Consider the following 11,533-nt stretch of genomic DNA (forward strand, 5'->3'; position numbering starts at 1 on the left):
TCATCCGTACTTCCCAGAAAGTAAGGAAATGTTTACAGTATTCTGAATAGAGAACACGCTATCAAACACAAATATTTAACTACACATTCTCCTGCCACAACACATTTTTTGTTTTGTTTTACATACGTCACTACCAACAGAATTGACAATGATATTTCATGTCTTTATATCCTTATTGAATGCTATCCTACCGGCGATGTAAAGAGAATTAGTCAATCAAATGGCTTCGGTGGAAAATATAATACATAAAAGGACAAACAAATTCTTAAAATAATAGTAATCAATTGAGGCAGTTAATGATTTATCAATAAATAAATTACTCTGGATCGAGGTGGCTTCATTTTGTACGCGGCGTCAATAAATCCGGACATGACATTAAATACTAGTTTCAAAAGTAGAGTGCTGTTTAATGATATAATATGTTTTTCCATAATGTTTTAACAAAACTATTCCTTCGCTACTTGATGTAATTATTTGGCAGTTCCAAAGCGTGTGCAACTGTTTCAACGAAGGAGCAATTAAAAGAGTTATATATACCATTACATGATTTGATTCAAGACGAACTCTATGCTATCCAACTCGACAAGTGTTACAGATTGTGTTGTCATTATTCGGTACTTAAAATTTACAATCAAGGGTTGATCATAGAGTTTGTGAAATGGAAATCACAAGATGGTCGGATGAATTTGATTACCCGTGACTCAAAAACCTACAACGGCTACAAAAATTCAATAGGATAAAAGCCATATTGCGTTGATGGTCTTAAGAATAAGAAAACAATATGTTTTATTCTTTGGTTATCTTTTTTTTTTTTTTTATCTTTGTTTCGAATTTGAGACATATTACACCATTTACGTAGCATGTAATATTTGTCTTCCATATACAGTGCACAGAAGAATGAAATGAATTTTATGTATATTTATTAGCTGTGTTTCAGGTTTTAGTTTTACTTAAAAAATAATTAAAAAAATTCTATTCTCTCGTTTACTGCTGGAGTTTACAACCCATCATCCAACTAATGCTTTAACCTCTGATCAATGACTTATCCTAATTTAGAATACATTCTGCACACGGACTTTCGCCGGGTTGTATGCTGTTCCAATTTACCTACCGCACGAGGATCAGAGAAGGGCGTTACCCCAACATAAAAAGGAGGAATTATATTCTGATCTTCCCAAGACCTTAATCGACCATGGGTAAAAAGCAAAACTTCCGTAAAATTGTTGTTGGCAGATTGAAGTTATCAATGGTTATGTTTATATATCACCGACAAAATTTGGAATTCGAAAATGTAACAGCTTTAACATCTCAAAAAGACATAGAAAAAGATATAATATTTTTGACATAGAGAACAGAATCAGAAGTAGTACGTTGTCCTCAGGAAGTTAAAATCTGCCAAACAAAAATAGCTCACGTAGAAAGTTGTTAGTTCTGACTGTGTCCTGAATATTGGAGGTACAATATCAGTCATATTGGACATTTGTAAGGTTTAAAACTATAGATACAAAAGGGAAAAAATCATTTCGTTCTCAAACAACAAAAGGCTTGGAAGTAAGATCTTAAATAAACGATTTACCAACAGAAAAAAATCGATATTATCTGGAACCTTTTTTGCCATTATAGAAAAAGAAATTTCAAAAGGGTCATTGAAAGCATTATATTGAGTATTGTTATTTTGACCTCGTGATACTGATGTAACCATATAAAGATCGTATAAACAATTATAAGTGATTTTTATTTTTCACCATTACTGTATATCGCTACACTTCATGAAAAGGCGATCTTAAATTTCCTTTTCGCTCTTTGTTTATATTGAGTTAAACGTTAAACATTCAAATAAGTTTCGTTAACATTTTTTAAGACCGTCAAATTATTGGTATATGGTAACTCTTTGTTTAAAATGTTTCTATACTAGCAATTTTATAAATGAAAGAAACCTATTTATATTTGTCTGACTCTACCAGTTCAATAGTCACTATCTATGATAATTTGATAATGATTTTGTCAATATCATTACAGCCGGCCCAATAATTGATTTGATGAATGCATCTTATATTGCATTGTACATCTAGATAGATAACGATTTTATTTTAACAAGTACTTGTCGAGTTCCATAATATAATAATTACTTTAATCTTTTATGTATTGTTATAACCTGTTTTTAAAATCCTTTCCATAAGCTCCTATCAATTCATATCTAAATATATCTAAATTAGATACCAATTACAATGTTGATATATCAGAAAACCAGCAGCTGGTAAGAAAAAAATTAAGATAGAAATAAAATTTGCTCGTGATATTTCACCTTTCTAATTGTTCCTCTGCAAATTATCCTGCAATTTAATTTGATTGTCAGTACAGTGCTAATATGCTGAATCATACGAGACTTAATAAAAAAAACACATCAAAGGCAGTAAGACTAGTTCACAATACAAATTTATGTACCTGGTGTACATTTAGGGAAACAAAATGATTCGCGTTTGAATAGTAAGTATATTGTATTTTAACTGTGAGAAAGTAGTTTAGCTTTGTTACTTTTGTGGTATATTTAAAAAGTCAATTTAGTAATTTAAACATATTTAAAACGTACCCATTGATTGTTTTAAGGTATCAGTTTGCGGGTGATTCACAGACTTATTGTGAGTCCGTTGGGCAAGTACTGGCGTATTTGTAATTTGTACAATGCCATAAATACAATAGAAATGAGGCATAAAGCGCCTTATTAAGAAAAGACAATTATTTTGATATTCAAATGACAAACAAAGCAATCATTGGTATTGTTATGACTTTGTAGGGGGTTAAGTATTTGTGAGTGGCCAATTATAAGTGTAGTCTTTATCTAATCTCCTTTAAGTGTTCGTTATTACTTTGACAATTAAAAGTTTAACTTCTTTGTTCAGTGATATTTCTTTACAAATATAGTGCCTATCACTTGCATTGATTTTCTCTGTTAATAATTTGTGTTTTGTTTGAGTTTAAAACAAATATATTAGATATGTCAATTGCTTAACAGTTTTAAAGAGCTCCAATCAGCATACTTTCCCTCTTAACAGCAATATTACACTTCAGCAATTAAGACGTATTCACTTCACAGTCATCCTTTGTTGTTAAATAACGAAGTTTTACTATTAAAAGACGTAAACAGCTACTATGTTCAGTGATCTATAGCGTAAACTGATACCCTAAACATAATGAATACAGTGACTAAGTCACGCAAGTATCCCAAAATAAAATACGCCCATGATTCACCAGGCATTATCAGTATACAAAGGCATGTAAAACAAGAATGTTAAGTAAGGTGAATTTATAATTATTTAAAACATTTAGGCAAAAATATGAGTTTACAAGATAATCAGGTATGGTATATATGAAGATGAATTTAACATGCTATTTATATTAAACATATACAAAATGCAAACGAATGTGTCTCACAATTGCCTTCACTGATAAATGTGCAATTTTTAATAAACATTAATTAAGGAATTCTGAAATATCTATCACGAGTTTTTAAAAGCAATACATTTAGCATCCAATCAATTATTATTTCATTAGTACATATTTGTCATTGATAGCATTACAATTATTAGAACATTTCCCAAAAAGATTGGCGGGTAAAAGGTAAAAAAAATTTAAATACTGTGATTTAAAACTGACACAATGAAATCATGCAGTAAATTCGTTTCTCTCTTTTACATCAGGAACGTAAGAAGGTATATAAATAACATGGTATAATTATAGGTATATCTCTATCATTATTATGAAATGAAGGCAAGCTTCCTTTTATTAGAAATATGTACTATACTTAATACAGTATTTGATGCCTCAAATTATTCAATTGGCCATTTATTTGTGATTAAATGAATGATCCCGACTTACTTTATTACACAGATTGGTCAAATCACACCTTGGTGAACATGAACGGGACAAATAAGCTACAGACGAAACAGACTTTATGGTGATGAAAAGACTAACCAGATCCCTCCGATCGTGTCAGTATCATTATCTTGTCTGCTTAGCGGTGTATTGATCTGTTTGACGGGTCTATTACCTGACTCGTAGCTCCTCCCACTTTTCACTGATTGGGCGAGGAGCCTCTTCGCCAGATTCACGCGGATGGTTGAGATTAGAAATACTAAATACGATTTTCACTGCTAATGCCGTACAACAATTTGCTAACAATTTCAAAAATTGTGACGATGCGTATCATTTAAAGTGTTTGTCACCTGTGACTCTTTATTCACTGTTGGAATAAGTGGAAGGAGGTAGTGTCTACATCAGCTGTAGTAAAGTCTGGTTTGAAGGCGAGAACAACTCAGATGAGGCACTAACAATTAAAACAGAGGTTTTCACATTTTGATGATAAAAGTGTGAACGAACATTTCTGTTTTTGTTTTAAAATTATAGTCGGCATAATGACAAGCGGCAAAGAACGACTTGATGTTGGGGACTATGAACAAGATTCGGATTCAGAGAAGACTGTGATGGAAAACGAAAGTGTAGAAGACCGATTATCACCAAGAATTCTACCAGCGTCACCAGAGTCACCGGACTATGAGGACAGACTGACTGTACCGATGGATTTAAAAACACGGTCAAATGTTGACAGCACCTCCGTATTAACTAATAAAGCGAAATCCTCATTCCTCATAACAGACATTCTCTCTAGTAGAAGTGAACAGAAGTACTCGAAAGACTATAACAAGTCACATACTTGTCTAGATGTCATCGGACGGCAGTGCACGAGTTGTAATATAGAACCTCCAAGAAAACTTTCAAGAGACAGTTTTCGGGATACGGACTCCCCATCTCAGGAAGATTCCACAGATGAACAAGATGAAGGTTCGTGGTTATTAAAATGATATTGAAGCATTCTTAAATGTTTCATCTCTTTGTTAGGAAGTATACTGTCTATTTTGTACTTATTATATTTCTGTACGCTTAATAATTCACATCGTATACACACTAATCTGATAAATAAATGGACATGATGCCGTGCTCATTTTAGAAATTATTGTCTGTATTATGTGCTGGAATAGATATATTACATATAGATATTTTTTTTTCGTCGAATTTTACATCGTTGACTTGTCTATGTTACGATCGGTGATTTATTTGTATTCACTAATCTTCTGATACTTATTGGAAATCTCCGATAGTTCACTCTCCCAACAAACCTATGCACCGACTTGAACTTATTGATGTCACTGTTATTAATAAAAGGTAAATAACTTTGAGAACACGTACGGCCTCCGATACATCTCAGCTTATGTGGTAGCATGTGCAGTGAACTAGAAGTCCTTTAACAAGTAAAACCTGCTGGGTATATAATATATACGTTGTCCCCATTGACTGAACGGTTTATCTTAATCACCTCTACGTCATATGTCACAGTATGATCTATATCAAATAACAACCTTGATATCCAGTCTCTGAATTACTATGAAAACGGCATGTAATCAACACCCATAAGCCAGTAGCTTATCTCACAACCAGATAAAGTATCCGTGATACTAGCAAACCTAGCAAATTTTATGTAGATGACATAATTATGAATTTTGATTTAAATGTATCAATATTTGATCTATATGGAATTACGAGACATATTTCGAGGAAATATTTGATAATAATATACATAAATCCTCAAGACAGCAAATAGATAGGATAGTAGGTAGGATGTTCCGATATATATGACTTTATATCGTAGAGTTAGCTTAATGAGCGTATAGTTGCTTGTTAATATTAAAAAATAAGACATATTTATTCACATCAGGCGTATATTTTTCTCTGACATTCAATGTTACTACCAGATTAGTCCGAGTCATTAAGTGTTTATCGCTCGACAGTCATCATCTGTTCACGCTAGGCGCTTTAAAAACGTAAAATCCAAGAAATTTAAATTTAACACCAGCGATAAAATTTATTGCTTTTCTATTACTATAAAAACAAGCCCCGGGTTCTTTTGGCAAGATTTAGCCGTCCTGCAGTTTAAGTGGAAATTTTATCTGGTATAAATACTATTTAATTTATTGATATAAATGTTGTCAATTTCCACGTGGAAATCATATCAACTTAAAACACTTTACAATTTTTGTATCTTGTTTATATTATTTGGTAAATTATACGATTAATTTTACTGGCACAGTAGTTCAACTGTAAATTGTAAAGTAAATATCAGAGTTTATGTTGAGGCGAAATAACCACAATGATGCGCCTGTACACTCAATAATAAAACATAACATTAGATGTAAGATAATTTAAAGCACTCAATTTTATAAGCAGGTGACAATAAATGGTGATTTACAACTAAACTTTCGCAATACTTAAGTGAGGTTGTATCCAGTTTGATTAGATCGTGTTTTCTTATCAGATACTATTACTATCACTTCTGTCGGCCTTATTGACACACGACAAAAAACGTTTACATCTAACCCACTACAGTACGGATTTTGGTTACCAAATGATAATACACGTACATGTAAAAAATGGCCTGAAAAATTTCTTCATAAAAAAATCGTAAATGAATAGGAATGTCGGACATTCAATTGAATGGAACGATAAAGGTGATCACTGTTGTACCTGCTGACATCAGTAATAAGATAAGGGATGATGCCACTTTACGTGATTTGACACAAGGCTGTTTTCGGGATATAACACATTAATAAGGAATGACGCTAAAGCTGCCGGTTTATTGCCTGCCAGGTAGTAATTGGTTTGATAAATAAAACATCGTACCGACTAGGGGAGTCTTAATATACTGGTAGTAATGTTCTGTTACAGGGGCAGTATAAGTTAGCTTTTACCGGTAATGTAAAATGAAATCGTACCTGACTTCTTGTATTATTCATATGTCGGAATTGCCTATAATCTGTCATTTAAGGACAGTTATCCCGACGCTGTCGATAACCCTTTCTGCCTCTACAGTAATGTTTGTTTGGTTTCTCACACATAACGCGCGAATTAGCACGCAATGAAATATCTGCAATCATAGCCTTTCTTTTCTGTTATTTTCCGATATCAATTATACATGCGATATTATCTGTACTGACGTGAACATCTATTTTCGCTGTTTTTAAGCTGATTATGAATAACACTTTTTATATAATTAATAAATAGGGAATGTACACATATACCAGACACAATGAATACTAATGTCATATAGTGTATTTTAAACAATGCAATTGTTTTGTCGCAATATGGTACTGTAAGAGAGAAAAAACAATTCTTTTGCGGCCTCCGGGCAGCATAAGTCTTTCAGAATCACAGATGCGCTACCTGAGATAATGTAAGAGGTCAGAGGCATTGTACTCAACGCGAGAACACTATCTGATCATACGTTTTAACGTTAACGCTTCGTTGCGCGAAACCATCCGCATGTTGTGCCTAGCTTAAAATGGACATCTGTCAATGTCTCTGTTCATAACAATTCTATAGTAATCAAATTTATTCATTCTTCATGAAATTGTCACTTCAGTTAAATGATGCTTGATAGGAATGTTACTTTAAACAATTGGTTGCTTAACTTGGAATATTCTATTTACAAAACCATTGTTACAATAAAAGTCGAGCCCAGACAAAATAATTTAAAATGTATTTCCATGGACAGTAACGCCGCTTTGATCTATCAATGTGTTTCTGCGTCTGTTGATATTGATAGTTTTTAACCAGAATATGCTAACCATTTTTAATATATATTTGTTCTGTTTCCACAGATTCCTCCGATAAGAGACAATGCTCCGCAGACGGGTCATCAGTATGCTCAAAACACAAAAAACCACGAAAAGCTAGAACAGCATTCACAGACCATCAACTGAATTGTCTAGAGAAAAGTTTCGAGAGACACAAATATCTTAGTGTACAGGACCGAATGGAACTGGCAGCTAAACTCAACCTGACGGATACCCAGGTCAAAACCTGGTACCAGAATAGAAGGTAAATACAACAGTTCAGTGATAATAAGTTTATAGTTCTTGAAGCCTACCTGGCTTGGAAACACTCTTTGAAAAGATAAAACATTTTTTTTCTTGAAACAGTTTATTTAGTAATTTATTAATATAAAACACACCATGCTTGTCAGTTTAAAGTGAATATATCTTAATAGATATTTTAAAATATACCAAAGGAATCATAGAGTATATTTCTTTGTCATGAGTGGATTTATATACAGTGATACGTCTCTGTGAAGGTACAATGATTTACATACACCATATACTAAACTTTCATTTGAAAATGATATTTTCACCTACTTGGAGTATTTGATAATGACTACACATCTAATACCGACCGATATTGGTGTGAAAATAATATTTTAATTATTTTTTATCGTAATGATATGACGTTAAGTTTAATAAGATAATAGATTAAATCGAAATATCACTTTAAAATTTCATGAAATGCTCTAGTTAATTGGACTCTGCTTTATTCTAAAATACTGATCGAGATTCCTTATTCACGTAGTTTTGCAAATTATTGTAAAAATAACAAACAGTTGATAAACTGATGTAGAACAATATAACAAAATAAACTAAAAAATGTAAAATAAAAAAAATATGTTAAAATAAAAAACTGCTTTAAAACAAGAAATTTGAAAGATAATTTGTATTTGCGATGCGGTTACAACATAGAAACTAATTAAATTGTTATTGTATAAAATAACTACATTTCTAGTCATTTACAACGCGTACTCTAACAAACATTGATCTTTATTTAATGAACAGTTCTCATCAATTATAAAGTGTAAAATGTACATATTGAACTAATTTTTTGTCGTTTTTCTGTCGCAATTATTGCTTTCTGATATATTGCTCCGGTAATAATATGCATATTCCAACGAAAATCATCTTAAGCATTTTGATATTCAAGAACAAACTACCCTTAGAGTTGTTGCCATAGCGACGAAGCCGTCTGTGAGACAATGTAGACAGTCAGACACTTTGTTCTGCTAATATAAGTTATGACAGTACGCCACTCGCTGTAACGTCTTCTGTTGGCCAATCGGAAAAGATTTTAATGCGCCCGGAAGGCTATAACAACTGAACAAGCAAGGCTTTCTGCTTGAGTGAGTAAGTTGCGGAAGCTCAATAATTGCTCCGACAACTCTTAATTAGCAATGAACTAAAGATTGTATTTACGCGTTGTTGTCCCCGGAAGAGCAATGAAAATGCTTTGATAGTATAAATCAGGAGGCAGCTCTCTTAAGTGACAAAATCCACCAAATGTGCCAAAATTTCATATTAATAGCGCCTAGGTTCCAGGAATCGTTTTCCGATAAATTGCTGCATTGTTTTCTGCTCCCTGCGTCCATTTGCGGAAAGCATTATGAAATGTAATGGATAATGCAAAATAAACACTCTTCATCACTATGCATTTTAGTTCTGAGATTGATATTTAATTTAATATTTTTCGCACTCAGAAATTGATTGGAAATATATAGAGTCATTAGTTACGATACAACTGTTTTAAAATAGAGTATGTTTAAAGGAAACATTTTTCTGTTTTTTAGTTATTTGAAAAAACAAACACTACTATGGTTCCGCACTCCTCTGAATGATTACTCATTTAAACGGGATTTATCACGTGCAATGGCTAGCAATAAAATAAAATATTGATATCAATTGATATTAATTATATAAATATAAATTTTTCATAATGTGTACATTAATGTCATTTTATAACCAAGTAGACATTTACATAATGTGTACAATAACATTATTTTTGAACCAAGTCGACATTTACATAATGTGTACATTAATATTATTTCAGAACCAAGTGGAAAAGACAGACGTCGGTTGGTTTGGAACTTCTAGCAGAAGCCGGAAATTACAACGCTTTCCAAAGACTCATGCATTCTAGCAATTACTGGTCCCCCTATCACCAGCAGGCCGCACGAATGATATCGACACTCGATTCCTATTACTACCGGTCAGGAAGTTCCGCAGCACTACCTTCCCAACGTCCGATGATGCCGCGGATGTATATTCCTGGAATGAGTTCTTTGCCGTCTTGACCTGAACGTGATATCCATCATTCGACAGACAGTATTCGTGTAATCTAAATAATATCAACAGGTACATTGTCAAGAAATAAGAAAAAAACTCTAATAACTTATTTATTATCATTATAATGTTCTCGCACATAAAAATGAAAAATAAGAGGCATGTGTCTGTGTGATATTAATATAAGCAATTGACATATATAAAAGGATAAATAAATTAAGTCTCCTTTCAAAGTAGTGGTTTTGTGGAAATGTGGTATGATTCTGATACGGTACGAATCAATACTTCAGACGCACTATAAGTGTAGGAGGAAAAGGAATGGTTTCCTCGGTAATCGTGTTCACTATTTTATCGGGTTTAAACATTAAACTCCAGTGTTGCCAGTAGAGTCAGACCTACAGAAGCTACAGAGGCTTGGTGATGGTTTACACCAGGTGATTAGGATGGTAAATATCGATCAACACAATACATGCCCAAGATATGCTGACAGAACATTTCGAGATATTTGAGTGTATAATATGGATAACAGCGAGGTTTAAATGACGCCAAATTACTGTTGGCGGCATCAGTATTGAATATCTAATATTTTGTGAAACGGAATTCGTTCGTAGATAATAAGATGTTTAATTTTCTTTAAAGATGTATGCAATAGATTGATATATAATTCGTACCTTTCCCAGATAACAATATCAAGACTATCTAACTTACAATTTTGTTTAATTACTTTCACAACTATACCTGTCTTAAAGATCAGAGTTTTCCTGATGGAAGCTTAAGAAAAGACATAATTAGTATATACGTTTCTTACACGATAGGAATAATTCATTCTGCATATAAAATGTATTTAGATGTTCAGTTTCATGTGTTTAACATGTATGCAAAATAACACTGTATCAGTGGTGTCATATGGTATTATTTATTTGCTCAAACAAATTGAAAGCAATAGGAGTGGGTACTGGGTAAATGCCTAGAATCATCATCATCTACATCGTCTCCTTTCTAATGACTGCGAACTTCATAAAATGTTGTTGTAATACTTGTAAATAAAATTCTTAATTTATTCATTTAGTTTTGTTGTTATCTTATCGACAATGGTGTTTGATAAACTTATTCCCATACAGATGAGAAAATTGTTGACAACAGCTAACTTGATTACTTATGATGTTCCATTGAATTCCTTTCGATACAATTATGATCCTACCAGTGCCGATAACTATGCTTTATCCTGAAAATATGTTATCAATTAAATGGTTTTATGTTAATTAGTTAAGGTATAACGTTTAGTTTATCCTTTTGGATGTGACTGTATCAACTGTAAACGGATTCTCTTACATCTGTTGGTATCATCCTTGAAGATTGGCCATCTTCCGTCTCTGTTTGTTAATCGAAATTGTTGATATACCAGCAGTGACTTAAGTTGATGAAATATAGATTATACAAAACATGTGAATTTTTGTAATACAACATATAATGTGAATTTCTTACGTGTAGTAAATAAAATATATTTCCTCCATATACCATATACTTTTTTTTACAATATA

General features: G+C 32.5%; 1 protein-coding gene across 1 annotated transcript; it reads left to right on the plus strand.

The window, feature by feature from the left end:
* The first annotated feature begins 4,241 nt into the window (after positions 1-4,241).
* On the plus strand, positions 4,242-11,056 carry LOC117321496 (barH-like 1 homeobox protein). The gene is made up of 3 exons (XM_033875912.1): positions 4,242-4,839; positions 7,710-7,929; positions 9,760-11,056. The coding sequence occupies exons 1-3, from the start codon at positions 4,413-4,415 to the stop codon at positions 10,001-10,003; spliced, it is 891 nt and encodes a 296-aa protein (XP_033731803.1). The 5' UTR covers positions 4,242-4,412; the 3' UTR covers positions 10,004-11,056.
* Positions 11,057-11,533: the final 477 nt, after the last annotated feature.

Source organism: Pecten maximus, chromosome 2 (assembly GCF_902652985.1).
Source record: "Pecten maximus chromosome 2, xPecMax1.1, whole genome shotgun sequence".
NCBI classification, from domain to species: Eukaryota; Metazoa; Mollusca; class Bivalvia; order Pectinida; family Pectinidae; genus Pecten; species Pecten maximus.